A 23,552-nucleotide genomic window follows, 5' to 3' on the forward strand; every position below is an offset into this window, starting at 1 on the left:
TGGATCAACTATGTCAGAATTACATCAGATCACATCTGCTCGATGGGGGGAAAGCCGACAGTGATGCATTTATTATCTTTTGCCAGTTGTTTTATGTTCTTCCTATGGTCTGCTGGAACTTCAACCATTTTCAAGGTTTGCAGTCAGACTAGAGATGTCTTGAATTATTCTAGAAATCAGGCTGTATTATCCATCAGTAGACTATTGACTTGCAGCTGACCTCATCTTTCCAGTCAAAAACCAAAAAAAAAAAGAGAAGTATATGTTTAAAAAGTCATATTTTTTATTGAACGTTTGGCTGTTCCAAGCACCTTATAAAACATGATCATGGGAAAATATAGCTCTACACCACATATGTACACCTGAACACCCTCAATATCACATGATAACTGAACAGCTAACCAATGTATAACAGCAGCACCACCAGGGGGCTGGAAGTCGGGGAGGGAGGCACAAGTCAGAACAACACACCTGCCCATCCAGGCTCAGCATAACGTGGTTTAGTGGCTCGGTTAACTTCCAGGTAGCTGAACACAGCACTCCAGATAAGAACTGCATCTAAATCCAGCATATATTTGTAGGATGGGAATACATAAACATTGGACTGTCAGTGGATTTGTAAATGAATTTGTGTTTTGGTACACACAAATGTACTGAAAGTTAAGACTTGGGTTTAAAAAGGTATGTGTACCAGTTAGAGCTACATGTTTACTGACCTATCTGAAGTGTCGAGTTAAACTACCTTGCATATCATCAGTCTAAAACAGGCAAAGTGATTAGTGCATAACAAGCACATTTCCAACAAGGACAACGGTCAAACAGGCACAACCTTACCTTGCAACATGACATCTACAACCAGTTGTAAAACTAATTACCATTGTGAAGATTCGTATTACCTTCAGAAACAGCCATGTGCTGTCATCTACACATGGCACAGTTAGTGCCGTGGACGGCATACAAAGCCTCTCTGCTTTTCAAAGTAACATGCACACTTACCGGATTCAGTTTACACAATCATCTTGACACATTTTGTAGTGTATGTACAATTTTGTACCCAGTGCTAGAACACAAAGACTGCCTGGGCTCATTTCTGTTTTCACCTCAGTTTTGAGGTCTCTAAACTCTAAATCACTTCTCCATGTTCACTATGAGATAGGACCAGTATGCTTTCATCCTTAATCTCAAATCATGCATTCCTCAACTTTATATCAAAGTTTCAATTTAGTTTCGAAATATCGAAAAAGACTTCCTGTTCATAAAACGAGTAACAGGCCTCATATCACTTTGACTATTACTGGTCTACGTTAATTATGGCAGTTACAATCACAGTGCTGACTGCACGATAATCAAGTGATTATTATGAAATACAATATAATCAAAAAGATCCTTTAATATTTCATACATTCGTAATAAAACCTACAACTCCCTTCAAACAAGATAATGCTCTTTGAGTACACTAATAATGACCATTATTCATAAATCAAATATATTCGAAAATAACTATCATTACCTATAGTCACAACCTGCTGCTTCTACTATGTACATGATATAAACATCATCAGCAACCCCAAACCTGCGAAAAGCTTGCTTCATAAAACAATAGTCTGTTAACAAAACCTCCGTCTACTGCTTCCAGTTGTATATTTCATTCAGATCTGATAGAGTATAACATTATTATGCAAAGCTTGAGCATACAACGAACACTATGCAAGACTCCGTAATAATGGTTTAGAAACAAAATATGCTTTCCGGATTAAATTACCCTAACCCAAACTGAAAACATATGCATTGATTAATTCTATGATATGTACTGTTTTCTGAATATCATCTGTGTGGCTGTTATCAAAGCATTTGTTTAGCGCATGATCAGGCTCAGTTTTATATTCAAGGGTTCAGTCAAAGTTTAGATTCAAAGACACATTGATAAGAATACATTCCATGTATGGTATTTAATCACATGAAAAAATTAATCTAAAAAGGTAAAAAATTTGCAAATAGGACAGAGGTAAGATGTGAAGACAAACTTAAAATCTAATTTGTTCACAGAAAAAATATTCGTTGAGAAGCCACAGGGTAACCATTTTCAGGGCTTCCATTTTCTGGCTGCTAGTGGCTTCAGTTGTTTGATTTGATCTGAAGATGACAGAATAGAAGTGACAAATCAAGAGCCTGTCAACAAATTCCATGTTACCTCCATCTTAAGTAGGGGTTCTTTTGTCAAAACACAACATTAACCAAGTCAAAGAAAACACACAAAAAAACTGAATTAATCTACAAAGGTCATCAGACTTCCACAATTCTCCACATTTGGGACAAAACGAACAGAAATGTTAAAAAAACCATGACTTGACTAAATGGACCCAAAGATAATCTTTTACCTTAAAATTACAAAAATCTGAACTTCCTTGAGATGGACAGTACAGATGGAATATAGCGCACAGACCCATGAGGGTGAAACTAAGGAAGTTTCATTGGAATGTTTGGAGAACAAAATCCAGAATGCCTGAGACCTAGAAAATAAATAAATGTAAATATTTGCACCAGTTGAAAGATTTACAGACTGAAAAAAACATTCACAAATTGGAGAGAACAGCCATTACCTCACATGATAAGAAACAGTTCAACCAACTGTAGTAAGATGTGTTTGGATTGTTTGGATCAATCAAGTGACTGATTTGATTGATTTGTGTAACAGGGATCATATAAGTTTGATTGCAGGTTCACACATTCAATGACTGCACAAAACACTACAGAAATTACACACTTCAAATCTCCACTCATTCATGTCTACATTCTACACTGTTCAACTACACTAGTATGAGACCTGTAATAGAGAAAACAATTAATCTACTGGCAGAGGAAGTCTAAGCAATCACACACCACACGTTTCAACTAAATTTCTTAACCTCTCCGTTTCAAAGAAATACAAACTGAATGTTATATTAAACAAATGTTAGTAAGTATAATAACCTCACAAACACTAATGCTGAAACATTGTGGACATTTCACCTAATCCAATCCCTATTACATGATCATCTTAAAACTGTTTTGCTTCATTCTTGTCCCTTGACAAAAAAGAAAACATGGTACAGTGATGTTTCCATGAAATTAGGAGGCATTAAAGCAGGATGAGTATTGATGAGTGCTGATGAGGATGAGTCTCCCTTAGTCCTGGTGCTTGCATCTGTGAAGTGTTGAGAATAGCAGTAACCTTTTGCAGAGTGGCTTCCATTCAGAGAACAGGCAAGACTTGTGACAAGCAATGTGAGACAGAGTTAAAAGCGTACCCTTCACCCGAGCAAACTAGTTGTACGTAGTGAGATGAGATAAATATTTAATAGTGCATGTATTGACAGGGTACCCTTTGTGAATTAATGTCCACATGAGACAATGTTCTGTTACATTAAAACCATTCAAATATGAGAAAATGAGTAAGAGTATGTGGTGTTTCTACCACCCAAACTTGAAAATGGGAAATGTCAAATTTGTTACAAATCATTCCCAGGCCAGACAATTTTTTCTTGTACATGTACATTGGGATTTTACTTTTTGAGCAGGCAAAGATCTGACTGTCAGATCCGTAAAACGAGAAATAGAATTGGACTGGCCTCAAAACAAAACATGGTTTTCTCTAAATCTTTCCATGCCTTTTTTTGAAATTCATAAAGTTTCAACAAATTTGAGGAATTATCTTCCCTTATCTTGACATTTTCCAAATATGTTTTTTTAAATTTAATATTTTTTTACATAAAATATGATGTACAATTCAAACAGACCCACATCTTGTACATATAATTTCATCAATTTGGCTTTGGAATAAAACCAAAGTGCCTTTGTTCAAATAGAGAGTCGTTTCCTATATGACCGAACCTTTCTCACCCACCATTTGGATGACAACAACTATCACAAATTAGTCTATGAATGAAGAGGAACTCAATCCATTTCTTCTTAAAATTTCTCAAATTTTTAAGGACATTTAAATATGCTATCAAATTAGAGAAAGAGAACCTTTATCATGGTAAAGTTTCAGAGGTGTGGGAGTCACAACACAACAAAGTTTGTATTTAAATTGTACATTGAATTCAGTTGCTATGTGCTCTGGTAAGCTGTTTTAGTTAGCTAATAATAAGTACATAATAATACATTTTTGTACTTTTTGTAATGCTAAAAGTTTCTGTCAAAACTAGATCCATATGTGAAACCAAACTGAAGACCAATTCAGACACAAGGAATCTGAACAAGGCAATCATCACAGGAAACTTAAATGATGATAAGTCGATTATTTCTTTCAGATTTCCACATCCTTGTCCTGTTAATATAAGTAAAGGGTGGATTCAAAAGCTGTCATCAACTAAACAAGGATCGGGCAACATCAATAACAAAAATCTACGACTATAGCTGTTGCAATAGTGCTCAATTTTCAGTTGGTGGGTTTTCAATATCTGTCAAAACAAAAGACTTCAATAATAAACACCACAAATGTTATAATTTCAAGACGACTGGGTCAAGATAAAACGGACATGCCACACCACAAATAATTATTGATGAGATTTTAGAGAAGGTTTTGGTAGTTGTTTCGAAGGTAGTAGTGAGTTAGTGAATTGGGTTTTACACCGCTTTTAGCAATATTCCAGCTATATCGCGACAGTGGACACCGGGCTTTACATATTGTACCCATGTGGGGAATCGAACCCAGGTCCTCAATGTGATGAGCGAATGCTTTAACCACTAGGCTACCCCACCACCCCTTCGAAGGTAGGACGTTACACAAACTGGTACATTCAACTTTACATAAGTTACAATAATATCAATGCATATACGATGAAAGATATATTTACAACCCTAAAAGATAATGTAAATTCTCAATGGAGATCTTGAATGAAAGCCAAGGGTATTCCAAAAGTTTGAGTCATCATTTTGAGTCCATGGACCATTCACAACCTGACCTTGAGCTTGGGTCAAGGTGAAGGTCTCAGTGTCCGCTGTTGTGCAGAAACATGAAAGACAACAGAAATGGCGATAATATCGTCATCGTTCCAACAAGGATTCCATCTCAGCAGTAGGTATGTGTTGCTATGGTTACGAAAGTGGGAACTTCCTGAGATATTATTGGACACTGTCCGGGCTCTACTTGAAGATTCCTGGTTGGGTGACACTCTTCCGTGTGCTGCCCTTTGGACGACCGCGGTTTCGTGGAAGGGTGCCATATGCCGAGATCTTACTTTGCTGGAAGGAAACATTTAAAAAATAACACACATACCAAATCAGACACAAAAATATAAATCGCTGATCCAAAACATTTCCTTTGAAATTGGTTTGCTTTTGAAACTTCACTTTCATATGGCATGAATTGTTAATATCAACGAAAAGAACTATTTGAAAGTTGAAAATTAGACCAAATGTTACATAAGTAGACAGAACAATAGATATAAAAAAAATCCCAAACAACAGATTATTATGAACTAAATATCTTAAGTTCAGAACCCCAACAAGCAGATGTTTACAGATTCCACTACACATGCAGTATACTTATCAAACAAACCATTAGCAATCAAATGTGTGAATGAAGCCTGGAACATATTAATTTGCTCTGACTATTTTTTTATCTTTTATTCACGCCGGACTAACACAACAATGTGGCCTACGTATGACCTGATAGATGTCACTAGTATCACAGTAACTTGTATCATTCCCCATAGTCACAGATTAATAACTGCCTTTACAATAGTTTGGTTGCAATTTACATGTAATCGTGAATTGAACAATATCATTTTACATAAATTAAATTAAGTTTTTGTGGGAAAAATAAAATATTTATGAAGATATTTAAGAGAATGTTTTTCCTTAAACTTGTTAGTTGTTCATCTAAGTGGCATACACTAAGGAACATATCCAAACGATACATAGTGAGCAGTGTAACTGTTTACGGGGTCAATGTATGCTTTTTTATGTTATACAGCAATTGTCATTGAAACGATTAAACTCAGGCAAATACATAGCATTTTTGATAATTCTATTTCATGACATTAAACAAGCATGACCAAAATATCTTATGCAATAATAAACAAAACTGACAAGCAATGACCAACACATTGTAAATACATGTTTTTGTCTGCAATTTTTAAAAATGTTTTGTTTCTTGAGAACTACACACATTAGTCCAAGCATTCTACATTTATTTACATTCATCCTGTTTTGCTGGCAACCTAATGCTGACAGGGGTTCAATTTATTTTTAAAAAGCCATTCGCCACAGGGCGAGTGACTTTAAGAAAGTCCTGACTAATTTTCCAATTGCCCTGATCTCATGATATAATCAAGAGTGATAAATAGCAAAGTGAGATAACTCTACTTTTTCATTATTGCAAAATGTATTAGCTACATTTTGAACAGATGTAAAATGAAATCCAAGTTTACTTGTAGTTTCAAAACAAAAGCAGAAACTATCCAGCAGCCCACAGACATGTAAGATATCATTACTTGACAGCCCCAAATGAAAACTGACTTGTCCCGGGTGTTGGGTGATAGAATTTTTGAACCCATGACTGACTTCACCAAATGGATGGTCATAACTAAAAACTCCTTTCACAAAAGTGATGGTCGGTAAATCATTTCTAAATAATTCCATCTTGCAGAAGAAAAAGAAGGGAAACTTCTAAAAAAAAATCACAACACACAGCAGCAGTAGGCAAAACTGATGAAGGAATATGACTGAAGATATAAACAATGAGATGAACATGGACATATGGCTGACAATCAGTGGGTCTATAGCTATGACTGAGTCTAACACTCCACTGCTATCTAATGGCTATGATCAAGTCCATCACTACATGATTATCTAACATTGCTAGCTTCATCATCAACTAATTCTAACTAATACACTCACTGTACCTGTTCACAGTGGAACTAGTCTACAGGTTTTGTCTTCTAAGTGTATTAATTAAAAAGTAAACAAATCAGACCCAGAAATGACAAATCATCCAAAAGCAGTTTGTATGGTTCTACTGCCCATTCAACAATCACATGCAAACAATAAATCCAAGAGTGAAGTATCTTAATTTCAATTTGTAGAAAGTGCAACAGTATTAGGTGGTCAGGCTTGTATCAAAATATCATCATATCTTAGAATGATGCTCATGCTGTTGGTCACTGGATTGCCTGGTCCAGACGCAATTATTCACCATACAGCTGGATTATGACAGAGTGTGGAGTTACACTACAACCAAACCAAAACCTGAAACAAGTGTATTAAGTCTGTACATTGCACATGATGCAGAATTATGAAGAGCAGATAAAGGCAGCAGGAAAAATATTGAACCCCTCAACACTTTCTGGATTCTATTTGTCATCTCTGGGGACTGAATAGCTATTAGCTAAAGTATTAGTAAGACAGGTAACATCTGCTGTGAGGGAGGGAATTGAAAGTTGTGATGCCATCTGTCATCTCACTCCACATGCATACAGACGACCGACATGCAGCACTGACGGACAGGCTGCAAGAGCAGGGCGATAGTAGGCACACAGCTCCACAACACCCAACACAAAGGAAAGACTTACAGAAAATGCCTGGCAGTGAAACTAGTTAGTTAGTGAGAAGCATATTACACTCAGATCTTCGCTTAACTCAAGGCTTGTTTACTAAACATTAATCTGAACGCTGTATTTTTGTGAGACTGTAGTTTTAGATGTTATTTGAAAATTTGTGGAAAACTTTTTACAAAGCTACCAGGGTGTCAAAAAAAAAAAAAAAAAAAAAAATATCAAAAAGAATTAACATTCTCCTGTGGGGCAGTTTTAACTGATACTGACTGTGTCTGAAAATCAACAAATTAACACTGGACACCCACAGCTCAGGGCAATTTGTCTGTGTTACAACTGAAAACCTTGAAAATATTGGCCATAGTTGGAAGCTTCAGAGCATTTTCAACAAGTCCTTCCTCGATGCAATTTATATTGACCTCTCTTCCTGTCTCCATAACACGTTAGATCAGAAAACCCAATCAGCATTTCCAGGAATAATTTGGGTATCCCACACTTGGAGTCCATGAATTGGATCGCACTCGATACCGAGGAATGGTCCCCATGGTCCCTGTGTTCCCCTTGGTCCGATCATACAATGCAGTCCCACTTCCATACTGTCTTGCCTTCTTATCATACAACCCAGCACTATAGCTCGGAGTCCGCTCGTACAGACTAGAGGTCGACCGATACATGAGGGAACGGTTATCATAGAAGGAATCATATGGATTCCTGTCCGGAAGACTCGACGAGCTGCCATAACTTGGTGAGTTCTTGTCATACAGGTTAGTGGAGATCCCGTAGCTGGATGGGAGTTTGTCAGGTAAGCTAGAGTTACTTCCATAACCACTGCCATCGCTGCTGTAGCTGAGGTTGCTATAGCGACTACCCTTGCTGCTGATGCCACTTCCATAGTTAGAGTCCTGTTATAGGTAAATGGTAGACTTAAACCGGAACTTACCACCAGTGTGATAGGACTGTATAGAGATGCTTTCTGCAAGTGACTACATCTCATAGCTATATGAAGCCTGGAGAAAGATTGTAACATGCTCAGTGATGGTTAATGGTTAGATGATTAGCATATTGAGCATGTACGGAAGACATAAAAACATGCTGATGTGTTAGATTATTGTAAAAATATAAAAAAAACCAAAACAACATGCTGTTTAATGTAAATGTTTTGAAATTGTAAGGTAAAAGTGTCAATTAAAATGCATTAAAAAAATATACTAATAAGAGCTTTAACCACTGACAGTAGTCTCCAAGCTGCTATGACTCAGGAACATTACAATGTTGAAAAGTGATCAACACTTGAACAATCCCAACTCACACAATAAATAAACGTAAGAAATTAAAGAATGGTATACGGCAGAGAAAAGTATAATCAATACCAATGTGAAACTAGGATTCCTACCGAGGATCATAGTTTCCTGAAACACCTAAGTTATGTGACTACTCTGCATAGTAAATTTCACGTGCTGACAACTGGGCCATGTGTGCCCCACCACTGACAGACACAGAGATATTCCAGCAGATGTACACACACACACACACACACATGGATTTGACTTTGAGCAAGTTACATCAGGATAAAGAAGCTGGACACATCCAGAATAGAGCACAACAGATCCAGGTACGATTGTACACATTACACAATCAATCATTTTCATTTAAAATTATACTATTCCTATTTGAAACTATCTTATTAATGGTAACAGAACATCTGGAGGAATAAGGGATGAACAAAAACCTTATTTATTAGTCATAATAAAGCTGTAGACTACATACTGATGCAGCATTTCTAGAGTTGTATAAATATAAGCAGCGTTCTTAAATAATTTGAGCACATATTCATATTAATAACTACTGAGATATGAGGATTAAAACGAAATATGAATATGCTCCCCCAGTGTAATATGCAGGGGTGTGGAAACCAACATCCCCATGAAACCTACCTCTTTAGCTGTGTACTGCTTGCGTGTGTTTGGGTACAACATTATCTCCTCTGTCACCGTTACTTCCTCTTCTTCTTCCTCCTCTACTTCCTTCACACTTGACAGAGCTAGAACACAAACATCAATCTCTATATCTGCAAAATTGGGATCCAATGACATGCATCAACCAAGTCTGATCTAACCTATGCTAGTCGCTTCTTACGACAAGCATGGGTTGCTAAAGACTTATTCTAGCAAGGATCATTAAAGGTGAAATCCACAAAAGCAGGCCTGAGAATTGTACAACTTTATTAAAACAGGAAAAACACGGGTTTGCTACTAATGTGGCAATGTCATCTGCTGTTGAAGAAGAATGAAATATTTATAACATATTCACTACTTTTTACTTTTTGAACAACGTGCATGAAACGGCTAGTGTCTCAATAATCAATCACTCAATGTAGGCTGTTAACAAAATTAAGGACATTGGTTGCTATGTTCTTCGTGTTTAACATAAGTTTGAAAAGTGGACAAAATGTTTTGAAAATAACATCAAGGTGACTAAAATTGACTGGTGTCTGTGTAATTCACCATTGATGGCTGTCAACAAATTTTAAGTCACCTGGTACAACAGTTCATCGTATATCGCTAGAGTCTGAAGTGGTCAAAGTAACCTTGACAATATAGTCAAGGTCACCCAAATCAATTGGAGTCTGTGTAATGCCATAATGTAGGCTTTCACCAAATTTGTCAGCAAAATTGAAGACTTTGGGTATAACAGTTCACGAGGTACTGCATTAACAAGATACAGGATGTACTGGTAAACACATATAAGATGATACACGACCTGACAAATGACCCCACTTTGCATACTTGGGAACACCCCACAGAACGATCCACTTGAAACAAGAGGGAGATAGGTTGTCTGATAAATATCGAGAAATTCATTTTCCCAGTGCGTTTCAAGCATGAATTGTTATAGCACACTCAATTTGGGAACAGGTACAATCCCAACAAATTGAATCAACACAATATACTGAGTAAATATATTTAGGACCACCGATCCATTTCACGAAGCAAATGACATTTTCCTGGTTCTTTTAAAACAAAATTGTTGAATATCTAAAATGCTTGTCAATGCCCCAATCATCTATTTGTCTTTGTCTTAACTAAAGGTTAGCGTGGAATATCAGTATCTTATGCCTGAAATTGCAGTCTTATCATTCGAAGGAATATGCGGTGTTGATTTCATGTCTCGGTTAGCATGTATTGCATGTGCATAATCGTCAAGCTACCTGTAGCAGCCTAGTGTACTCGCCCAATTCGTTGTACCGCCTCTCTTGTCACAAATGTGTTTAGTGTGCAGGATCATCTAATATGTGTCTAGCAGTACATATGGACAGATGCTGGGGAACACATAGTCCCCCATTCCGCATTGCAGCAGGGGACAATGAGGGATTGATTTCATGCACTCCAAAGAGAAGCAAGTCTCCCTTCCCTAGATGTGCTTGACAACATTTTGTTCAAACCCACACCATCCTCTCTTAGGCAGTAAATCACTTAGAACAGCACAATGCACAATTTCTAAAGCTAGCATAGAAACCAAAAAAGTACCTTGAATGTGTTATGTCTAAGGTCACATGCAACCAAAAAATCAAACATAATTAAAACACAGTAATCACTTATTCATGATATAAAAAATGCCTACCCGATTAAGAAAATACAAATAAACAAAATTATAACCGTATAATTGCAAATAAAAAGTGCAATATTTAGTACTTGGGTTTATCTCCCTCAAAATGAAGCAGCCGTGATACCATCCCAGTCAGAGCCAGTGGGTGTGCACTCTAGTGTAATGGAGCCTTTTCATTGGCCACTGGTTCTTTTGCCGATACGCTTAGTTGGCTCTATGTTTATGACTTATGGGTGTTAATTTGAAATTGCATGTGGTCAATGACTGAAGTTGTCTATTTCATATTGTCCTTAGGGTACATGCAGGCATACATATAGGTGTCAATAAACCAAACATTGAGTTTTCTCTGTCACAGAGTCCGCAAAACACAACATGGGTCTTTTGCAGTATCGAGTAGATTATTTACTTGTTTGTGTACACAAACAAGATTAGACTACTGCTCACGACCTCATTCTGTTTCAAGCTCTGCGAACCTATTCACTGTGCATGCGCTGTGAGCGCAATACACCATAGCTGTTAAACCAGCGTTAGGGGGAAATTAGTGAATCATTTAAAGGTCACATGCAACGTAAAACACAACTTTGCAGATTCTGGTACCTTTCTGTAAGCACTTACCGAAACAAATCATAAAAAATGCCAATTCAACCTATAAAGTTGAAAAAAAAAACGCGATGAAAAAAAAGCCCGCGAAATCGGAGTTCAAACGTTTCACTAAATTCCCCCCAGCGCTGGGGGGAAAACTAGTTACAACAGCAGTGCTGCGCTGCGTCCATAACGCATGCGCAGTGAATAGGTTCGCGGAGCTTGAAACAGTATGCATGCCCAGCGTCTGAGGTCGTGAGCAGTAGTCTAATCTTGGTTGTGTACACAAACAAGTAAATGATCTACTCGTTACGTAAAAAAAACTTGTTGATTGTGGTAAGCAGTCTCTGTCACAGAGAAAGCTCAGTGTTTATTCACACCTATATGTCTGCCTGCCTGTCTGCTAAAGACAACATGCAGTACACAGCTTCAATCATTGACCACATGTAATTTGAACTTAACACCTATCAGAGTATACGACATAAAGAAAATAAGTTGATTTATGACCCGTGCACCCGAGTCCCGTCTCTGCCACATTATGTAATTAGGCACGTGTGATACACATGACATGTTTTTATGTCTGTGGGTTGCAAACAAACTACATTCACTTTTTTCGGATGACTGGATCTGATGGAAACTGGTGCAAACTCTTGTCAGTTTCAAGTCCTTCTTTGTACTTGGACGAATGACAGATTCCAGCCACGCAGTAGTTTACCATATCTACTGATGTGATTTTTGATTGGATTGAGCGCAAATTCGGAGAACATGTATTTTCAAAACCCAACATCTCTGTATACATTCTTCATGGATAACGACTTGTTTTAGTGTGTATGGTTTTGTTTGACAACAGTATATGAATCCATACTGAAACGACGCATCAAGTACACAAAAAGAAGTTGTTATCCATAAAGAATCTTACTTTCTTGTGACTGGCTATACTTCTAAAATGCCCATCAAACAGATCATCTGTCTGTACACACAATGAACCCTCAGCAAGTCTTTGAAGGGCATTTAGAAGTGAAATGCATAAGAATGAAGATTTTATGGATATCAACTTCTTTATATGAGAACACAACGTTTCGGAGTTAATGCTTACTCCTTCGTCACCTGATGAAGTGTTCTCATATAAAGAAGGTGATATCCATAAAATCTTCATTCCTGAACCCTCAGCAGATCAGCAAATGAAACAGCCAATCAGAATCCGTCGTTACACTGGAGTGCACATCCAGGTGCTAAGACTGGGTTCGGTCTCCCGAGGGCTTCGTTTCGGGGGAAGTAAGGCGAAGTACAAAATATTGCACTTTTGAATCGCGATTGTACGCTTATAATTTTCTTTATTTGTTTTTTTAAAAGCTGCAATGTATATTATATGTCATGAATAAGTGATAAATGTGTTTTAATTATGTTTGATTTTTTGGTTGCATGTGACCTTTAACTCCAATTCTGCAGGTTTTTTTGCATCGCATTTTTTTCTTCAACTTTCTGTGTTGAATTGGCATTTCTTATGCCTTGTTTTCCGTAAATGTATACTGAAAGGTATCAGAATCTGCAAAGTTGTGTTTTACCTTGCATGTGACCTTCAAGAATCACACGTCATGAGATACAGATTATTAGAGTGTCTTATTCAGTATTGTAAAGTATCCTGTTTACAGTGGCATGCCAAACTGGCTGTGCATAAAGAAGAATGTATGACTGACGACACCAGTAAACATAAATTACCAGCAGCTGCGCTCTGACTTTTCTTGAGGCGAGAATGTTTGTTGGATGAATCAATGGAATCCTTGCTGCGAGTCTGACGTCCTCGCCTCACCAGTTCCTGCTGATCTTCTAATAACCTGTTGTCTACAATGAAACAGTTATGTTTATGGTTAGGAGATCAAAAAAAAATGGCACCTGCTGTGAATCAGTTACCATGTAGACTTGTGTTTTCTGCTAATTTAACTCCTTCACTTGCAATAGACAACCCATTAATTTGGCACATTAAAATCTTCCATCTGTCATATATTCAAAATTCAATATTCAATGAGTCCATCTGCAACAGGAACTGGTACTGGGTAGACTCAAGAAAATCAAAACAATTGCGAGATGAAAGGAGGCATTCTTGTATTTTATTTTGACAAATCAGCAGCCTCTCATTTTCCAGCTTTCAAAATGGGTTTCTGTGCCAGTGTCAGCTTTGGACATTTGATACTTAAGAGCAATACTCATGGTTCATAGGACACAGGAATTAGACACAGTTCATGACTACAGGATGTGGGGTTACCAAGTAAATTTCAATTATTTTTTTCACTTCATTTCATTTATTCCTAAAAAGAATCACCCACGGTTATTTTATCTAATTCCCAGATTTCTAATTGGGTTTCTAGCAAGACATGTCTCTGGAAGCTCTGAAGTGAGAAATTTTATACATAAGGAAGTGAGTGAGGTAAGTTTAGTTTTACTCTGTACTCGCAATATACCAGCTATATAGCAGCAGTCTGTAAATAATATGAGTCTAGACCAAACAATCTACTGCATGAGCATCGATTTGCACAAATGGGAACTGATAAGACGTGACTACCAAGTCAGCGAGCCAGATCACCCAATCCTGTTGGTCAATTCTTGTGACAAGCATAGTAGCCTTTTATGGCAAGCATGGTTTGCTGAAGGCCTATTCTACCCAGGATCATCACAGGTCAATATGCGAGAGAAACTCATGGCTGGGTTCACATGACCAGTATGGATTAGACACGCTTCACTGACACAAGACATAGTGTTACCAGGTAAAGTTCATTTATTTTTTTTATTTCATTTCGTTTATTTTAAAACAGAACCACCCACTGTAGTAATGCAGAGGTTTTCTGCATATAAGCATAAGTATTAATTTACAACATGTCACTTATATTAGACAAATAATTGGTGACATCAAGACTTTTGGTTGGGAACAATTATGAATATTTAAATACAAACAGATAAATATAGAAGCCGCTGAAGAAATTCAACACACAAATATACAATTAAATGAAATGTGAACAAAGTACTGCTCATAGACATCATCAGAGAAAATTTTTTGAAACTTGCATGCATGTTGAGGAAAGAGATACATATTGATTTCAATGTTTACCAATCCTGTGATCTGTTCAGATCAACTGCATGTTCTATGTAACTCATATATCCTTAAAACATTTTTGTACATATATCTGAGTGCTGCTATACATAACACAACAGCTTCACACATAATTCATCCATTTAGTGCTATTGGTACCTGCTGAAGAATCCCTCAAACTGTGCGTACAGCTTTAGAGAGGCTATTTGATATTCAAATTTGGCATTCCTGGCCCCTAACCACAGTGACAACAAGGTATCAGATACCGAAGTTACACCACTGTATCAGGCACTGGACTTACCTAACTCATCATCATCTTCTTCTTCTTCCTCAAACACGTGCCTCTGAGCCAACGAGTGACCATCATCAGTCAGGTCACTGGTGCTGTAGCTCCGTCGTATGTGGTCAACTAGCTTCCCGTGACCCTAAAACAGTCAAACACCATCTGTAGTCAGCGAATGAACATTGCTTCCCTGATCGGTGCTTAAGTCTTATTTTCATCAGTCTGTAAAACTGACCTGATAAGTGTCTAAAAAGACATTGAAACATTAACATTTGCAATGAAACATCATAAATGTCATTACCAAGTTCTGTTTTGTTATTATGTTACTTGTCTCCTGTAATTAGTTACAAAATTAAATTGAAAAATAAAAAATAAAACCCAACCCAATAATATTGAGATCATTCATTTATAAAAAAAGTTCATTTGGAAATGAAAAAAAAAAAAAAATATTCAAATCATATCTCTATCCTTCACATTAATACAATTCATAACCGAATCTCTTACACAAGTATCACTTGTAATCATATACAGGTTTATCTCCCTTTGACCAAAAGCTAACAACACAAAATCAAGAGTTATCTTCCTTAGACCACAGCCCTTACTCTGAGCGTAGCTTGCATGATGGTTTTGGAAGCGAGCTGCAACCCTTTTGTTCCAAGGGTGAGTAGAGTGGAATACCCTTGCTTGCTGGCTTGGACAATCAACTCGTCGATGTCCTGAAACAGACAGCATCAATCATCATAACTTGTCATATTCTTGTCTGGTACAGCATGTTTATTTATCAAATAAGTAAATGTTTAAAATGAGTCTGCAATGGCAGGAGTGACACCAGCTGTCTGGAGGAGTCGGTTCAAGAATCAGTCAGACAGAATCACTCTGAGGTCTTGGCACCGGATGCAGACATGGAGTAATCTAATTGTGAAACAACACTTCAAAGTTTATCTGCACTCTTCACTTAGCTTCTGAAGATTGAGTGTCTGGCTTTCAAAGCCATCTGATAACAGGAGGACTAATTACATCAGTGGGATACAGGGTCCCTGTTTTCAATTAGTCGTGATGTATTTGGAGTAGATATGGTACATCTAAATGGACTGTTGATGGATGTATTATTTTCAGTAGTGTCTAACATGTTTGTATGTTCACTTGTAGATCGATACTCATGACTTAGGTATAACTCATGAACTTTTGAACAGACACTGCCATAATCCACTGAGAAAAGTTATGACACAAAGCAAAGATAGTACATGTTATTGTTACTGATACAAAATTACAACATTCATTCATTTTCAAGAATACTGAGTTCAGTTTTATGCTGCCCTCAGCAATATTCCAGTAATATGGCAGCGGTCTGTCAATAATTGTTTCTGGAATAGACAATCCAGTGATTAACATCATCAGCATCAATCCACGCTGCTGGGACACAATGACATGAACAAACAAAGTCAGTAAGCCTGACCACTCGATCCCAACAACAACTTCTTAAGAAGAGCCTGAGTTAGTGAAGACCTATTCTAAAACCCATCTTCAATGGTTTGACAGCACACAAGATAAACTTTGTTCCTGTACTTTAAGCAAGTAATCGGTTGAAAAGTTTATCTCATGTGAACTGAACAGTCTTAGTGCTTAGCACTGAAGTGACATTGTGGGTGCATGTCAGAGGTGACTCTCAAAGAAGTGAAAGGTTCACAGACCCACAACACTCCAGCTCTCAACATGGCAGGGTAAATTAACTCACTTCTCAATCTGACCGACTGTACACATGCTGGGTCATTTTCAATCATTATCTTGACTCAGGTTGATGGTTGAGGCGTATTTACTTATGGGCACAAATGATTATCTCAAGCCAAAACATCATAACACATCCCATACAACAAGGATCATACAATTTGACGATAATCTGCATGAAATCTTAATTGCATTAAATTATTTCATAGGTAAAATATTTCTGAAAGGTTGTGTAAACATTGATTACACAATGCCATTTAGAAAGTGGTCAAATGCAACATATGTCATATATGGAAGTCGTGGTGGCTGACTTTGTGGGCTGGTGATTAAGTGCCTGACTCTGAGGGTGCGGGTTCGAATCCCGGATGGGACTCAACCCCCAAAAGTACCAGAATCTGTACTTTACTTAGAAAGTGAAATCCCAAATATGACATATGTTAAGTGTGTAAACACTGACAACAATATTCTTGTCAAAGGTACATCAGGTGATATACATACAAATATTTCTGAAGCGCTTTTTATCGATGCAATTGAAAAATGCTATCTGAGTCCACCTTATAATATGAAGCCATTTCCTTAAATACTAGATGGAAACTGAGATTTACTGTATCTCCAGATTACCTTTTCCCGTTTTGCCAGCTGTGGATGAACAAATTTCTTGAAAAGGAAACTGGATCCCTTTGTCATTGGCGAAAGCATCCATAGCACAAACACAATCTTCACCTCGTAATAAAATGGAAGCCTGAAAACAGAAATAACTGGTTGTACATCTCCACAAATACCTGCAAAGTGGTTTCCAGTTTATCATAATACAAACAAATGATTTATACAACAAAGAAACATTATCAGACTGTGTTTGGCAGCTTGGCTCCTGGGAATTTAAAGGACTTCAGTCCTGCCTCACAACAAAACATGTTATTCATGTGGTCTCACCATTGCCGAGTGAGCCTCTGTTCACCCAGCAGCAAATGGGTACCCAGTGGGATGTCATTTGACTATTTTCTAGTGCCTAGAAGGCAGTTTGGGTTATCCAGGCTAAAAAAGTTGTGCGCTTTATCATACCCTTTTGTGGTGTGCAGTATTCCACAGTATAAGTACCGGTACTCTCGTTATTATATTTATTACTAAAATGTTCATTTCCATTTTAATCATACTGGTGACAAGGAAAAAATACATCCAAGAGTTATACTGATCTTATGCATGATAGATTGTATATCTTAAACAAAGACTTGTGTTTAGTCTGCTTCAAGCATAGATAAGTGAAGAATTGAGTGATTGTGCGAATCTCTTATCTTACTGAGTCTCCTTTTCAATTTGAATAGAGCTCTTTGTTTCTTTCAGACGTAGATATTCAGAGACTCTGCATAAGTCAACACTGGTTGTAGCATTCATGCTGAGTGACCAAATATCATTTGACAAGGTACAAGGACGAAGAAGGTCTGACTGTCTCTCATACTGGTGGTTGGCTGCATGAGCTACAAGCCACACTGTTGCAGTACTTTGATCCTTATCAGTCAGGTCAGATACAACAACCAGTAGACCCTTATAAGATGACATTCACAATTAAACCACGTAAACCACGTGGAACACGATAAAGGACCACCTTGTCAAACCTGTGACAATAATGTACAGTTGTAGAAGACAGACAAAATCTGGAACAAGACCATGTATGATCACGTTCATTTCGATGGAAAGTTTCTTAGTAAAACAGATCAAAACCTGGAGACTCCACATTTAAATTGCGTTTGTAAATGCTGTTGAGCTGCTGACAAAAACCAAGCAATATGTCTGCCTGAGTGAGTGAGTGAGTGAGTGAGTGAGTGAGTGAGTGAGTGAGTGAGTGAGTGAGTGAGTGAGTGAGGTTTTCAGCAATATCAAGGGCGGCTCATATCAACACAGACATTGTTAATATGATGTGTTCAATATTCTGCTTCTACAAGAGTATGGCTCTTGGGACTTCATCTGTGACAGACTACAAATGTAAGCCAGCACATTTTTGCCTATTCAATAACATATCAATATGCAAATGTTAATATGCAATACACAATAACTGTATGCACAATCAGTGCATCCATTCAAACCTGAAGAGACAGTAGGTTCCAGCCCAGTGGCTGTCTTCAATGATGAATCAATTTGGTAACATGTGTTTTATTGAAAATGCAGATGACTCCAAAACCAGGCCTGACATGCATGGCTGCAATGAAAGCACCCCGTGTAGTATGAACCCACATGTTGCACTGGAACACCTGCAGTCGTGTCATACAGTGTACATCATACACTCGTCTATCCAAGGCAAGTGAGATAACTGGTGGTAAAAGACCAGTTCCAATGATAGCAGGCGTAGCTTGAAAGTTTGTGGTTTGATTGTACAAACATGAACTTTATTCTTTCAAACTGACCAATCAGTTTTCATTTACATCTGCTTTCAACATTATGGCAGCAAATATGATCGATAATCAGGATCTTTATTGTAATGAGGTACGTGTTATCTCGCAAAGTCCATCAAAATCATTTGCTCACTTGATCACAAACATAAAAACATTTGGATATAAATGTATGTCAATGCCTATGGACTATGCAGACTCATTAGTGCAGACAAAATATATTTCCATAATTCAAGGCTAGTTCAGCAAGAGTGAAACCAGGTATTCTATTTGCACTTATCTTCTTTGCTTCTGGAAGACAAGACCTAACATCACAGCTTAACCTTCTAGGTCAGCTAACTACAAGCCACCTGTCTTTCACCCTCCTGTTACCAAGTTTTAAAAAGACCAAAACCTGGGTGACTGGGATCTTTGAAGTTTGTTCTTCCAGTAACGGAGTCCAGGTCTCTGAAATACTTTTATTACAATTATAAAAATGACTATCCACACTGAATTTTACTAATGCTGAACATTACAGATTGAACATGCCTGTTTCTGTTATAATTAATTCTCAAAAGTGAATGAGAGAGTGAGTATGGCTTTACGCCACTTTTAGGATTATTCCAGCAATATCAGGGGGCACTGGAAATGGGCTTCACACATTGTACCCATGTAAGGAATTGAACCCAAATATTCACATTATGAACCAATGCTGTAACTACTACCACTAACATACTGCCACTAATTATTGAAAAATAAACCTGAGTAAGTACGAGTTTATATAGAAATATTCCAGCCATCTCATGGAAGAGAGACTAGCTTTACACAATGTACTTAAAAGGAATCAAACCCTTCGTTGACGTACATTGGCATGACACCAAATCGGTTTAACTAGAGGTCTCTAACGCCTCCATAATGCCATAGACGCCACCAACACGAGAACCATGAAATGGGAGACACAATCGTGATGACATGACTAGGTTACTGCTGACAGCGTCTTTACACAACAAACAAAAAACCTGTGCCAGATGAATGGTTTCAAAGTGAAAAAGAATGGCTTCTAAGATATGCACGATAAGAGGTATCTCTAAGTGAAATTGTTGAAGGTAAGGCCCCTTAACGATAACTAACTTGTGGTTAGAACTGCAGATAAATGCAACACTGTAACAGAACGACAGTGTCTACGTGACCCAGTCCATGCAGGAGACTACTATTAACATGTCTACAGACTGACACAAGGGTGGGACGTTGTCACCACCTGACACATGCTTCTCAACTACCTGACACTCAAGGATAGGCCTACATTTCAGCAAAGGATTGAGGTGTCACAATACGTAACTCCTAATGCTTGGGTGTCAACACAACACATGCTCAAGAGAACAAGTATTGTATACTGGACAAAATAAGTTAGGGATATTGGTATTTTGGTATTTATATTTGGTATAGCTTATTAGTGTGTCAGTGAAGAAATAGATCAATATTCAGAATTTCAAAATTTACATAAATCCCTCGGTATTTTTGCCTGTATATATGATGTACATCCTTTAAAATCTGAAATGAATTTAACACTGTATAAACTAACAGGGACTGGCAGACAATCGATAGGACATTTTGTGGAGGTATCACTGCCTTGTTGTATATTTAAGTTGCACTGCCTATAAAGAGTGAGTGAGTTTTGTTTAACGCCACATTCAGAAACATTCCAGCTATATGACAGTGGTCTTTAAATAATCAAGTCTGGACCAGACAATCGGGGGATCAACACCAAGAGCATCGATCTGCGCAATTGGGAAGGCGCGCAAGGAACTGAAACCAGGTCTTAAGCATGCTGAGCGATGAGCACTGTTACCGTCATGCTACTCCACTGCCCCCTCAAACAAGTATAAGTCTTTTTAAGTATGTGGAAAACCGACAGTCAAAGCAAGTATCAACAACACTATATTTGATCTACTAATTTTGTATGTTATGTAAAGAATTTTGCCTTAACGTATCAAACTAACAGGGTATAATTACCCTTTCATTAGCAACTGTTTGTTCAGACTTATATCAACATCTACACAGAACCAATTATTAACAAGAAGACAAAGTTATCAATATCCCCTATGACGACAAAATATCCTTCATGAACATGTCTAGAAGTAATGATTATGCCAAATGTTTTGGTGTGTACACAGAAAAATGGAAGGAGAGCAATGAAATTTAAAAGTTCAGCACCAATTTCAGTCTAAGTCAAACTTGTTGCCTTGGAAACACCAAAACATTTTAAGCAGAATTCAAAAATTACCAAAAGGCACCAGTACACCAGAGGACCAAGCTATGTGCAAAGCTTGCTGAAGAAATAGAGAACGGTTTTGAAGTTCTGCTCCAGAAAAGATAAATGTGCATGAGCGGATGGAGCGCATTTTAATACCCCTGCAAAATGCCTTGTAGGGGATAATGATTATGTCACATAACATTGAGTACACCATCGAGATACTGAGAACAGTTCTTTAACAGTGTGGAGGAACAAGTGTTTTTCCTGGCATACAGGAATGTTGTACAACTTGAAAATGTAATCCCCATTATCTCTGCTAAATTCCTGTCTGATGTTTAGTTAAAATCAAGCTCAGGTCTTCAGCTTGATGAGTGAATACTTTTAACCACTAGGCTCCTTCACCGCTCACAACTGATGTTATAGGGCCAATAGGCCAAAATGTACACATCTTTTTTTCTGGAACAAGCTGTATATCCTAAAACTAGACAAAAACATCGCCTGAAACTAAGTGGAATATGGATATCTTGAGGCTTGCAGAATTTGTATTTGGATCCAATTACACTGTAAATCTTTACTTTTTCACAATATGATTTTGGTTGATGCTCCACAGTTTCACACTCATTGTTACAATTTAGTATAAATTTTGATGACTTAAATAACATGTTGCAAGTCTGCCCTCTATTTAATGATAAAAGATCATCACATTCATACTTCCTGGATTTTCAAATGTGAAATGATATCATTTCGAATCCTGGTGAATAATTCTGAACACTGAATACTATGTTATTTATCTTACAGCAACCTGAATTTTTCAAATATCGTGTAAAATAATATCAATTTTGAATCATGGCGTATGATTCTGAACTCTGACCACTATCCCATTTATCTTATGGAAACATCTCCATCCAACTGATTTCAAAACATGTAACAGAGGTACGATCGAAGACCAGATTCAGCAACCCAAACACATCATTTACCTACAGGATACTGTCCCTCCCTGTCATGAACACACCAGGAATAATTACCTGTAAGGCAATACTCTGCACGGATTGTTAAGTCAGTTCAGGAACCTGAGCTAAGTAAGTATCTGTGTCTTTATTTGAGGGGAATCCTGTCAAAGTGTCCTTATCAAGTCTGTCTTTGTTGTCCTTAGAACTTCCTTGTGTAATAAGGGCCATTGTTAGGCTGCACCCATATTTGATGGCAATTTTATCTTGAAGGCAAGGTGAAGGCTAGTGATCTGTCAACTGGGTCCAAGCTGATATAAACTGTCTTACACACCTTGATTTGCAAACGATGCATGTTGAATAAATTGTCTTTGACTGTCTTCATTTAATTAATCATACAATTTTTATTTTTTCAAGATACTTTACAGTAAAGATGAACTCTGTCTGCTGGAATTTTTCTCTTCTTCGGTTTGCTTAGTCAACATTAAAACACCTTTTCTCAATCACTATCTAATGATTTTATGACAACAAAATTATATTAACATCAACAATATTCCACATTTACGATTCATTTTTAAATAATTTTAACACATTACCAGAATCTTGCCAATGACAGCATCACATGTGAAAAAAACAAACATTGAAAGTCACAGGAATTTTTCGGAAACAATTCAGACAATTTTAGATACTGAGAGACTACTTTTGGAACAACTCTGAGATAATACCCAATGTCTTAAGTGTTCCTGGGATAGATGAGGTGGTGTTGATTAGAAAGTATTACAAGTTAGGCCAGAATACTTCAAGTTGTACATTTTCATTTTCAAAAGGACAGTTTCCCCAAAACAGGTCTCTAAATATTTTGGTCAAATTGCACAAAAGCAGTATGATATAAAAGTAAGTATCAGGTGTGTTCCAAGGAAGAAATCTTATGAATAGGGTGAATATGAAAAAATGTTTTTTGACTTTACGTATTTAAGCTGTTCTCCACTTAACTGATGTGGAACCGGCTTGTGGGCGATGTTATGAGCAACCGGGTACAGAGACACACAATTCACTTAAAGTCAAGGGTTATTTTTCTTGTATAGAAAGTCACTGGTAAAAACACTGACTGCACAGGTACATTGAGTTATAATTCAAGGGTTAAATGTCATCACTATCTTTACCAGTAC

At 37.3% G+C, this 23,552-nt stretch overlaps 1 protein-coding gene across 2 annotated transcripts in view; it reads right to left on the reverse strand.

The window, feature by feature from the left end:
- Positions 1-265: 265 nt before the first annotated feature.
- Positions 266-23,552, reverse strand: part of LOC137265353 (receptor expression-enhancing protein 1-like) — a 74,329-nt gene continuing 51,042 nt past the window's right edge. Inside the window, exons 4-9 of one of the 2 annotated variants that reach the window (XM_067800741.1) lie at positions 17,441-17,561; positions 15,697-15,810; positions 15,113-15,236; positions 13,446-13,568; positions 9,473-9,579; positions 266-5,226 (exon numbers count right to left, since the gene is read on the reverse strand). In XM_067800741.1, the coding sequence (XP_067656842.1) occupies positions 5,128-5,226; positions 9,473-9,579; positions 13,446-13,568; positions 15,113-15,236; positions 15,697-15,810; positions 17,441-17,561 (688 nt within the window). In that variant the 3' untranslated portion in view covers positions 266-5,127. Of the gene's footprint in view, positions 5,227-8,478; positions 8,546-9,472; positions 9,580-13,445; positions 13,569-15,112; positions 15,237-15,696; positions 15,811-17,440; positions 17,562-23,552 lie in introns of those variants that run through there. The other variant, XM_067800742.1, reaches the window with a different exon arrangement.

Source organism: Haliotis asinina, chromosome 15, assembly GCF_037392515.1.
Source record: "Haliotis asinina isolate JCU_RB_2024 chromosome 15, JCU_Hal_asi_v2, whole genome shotgun sequence".
Classification (NCBI taxonomy): domain Eukaryota; kingdom Metazoa; phylum Mollusca; class Gastropoda; order Lepetellida; family Haliotidae; genus Haliotis; species Haliotis asinina.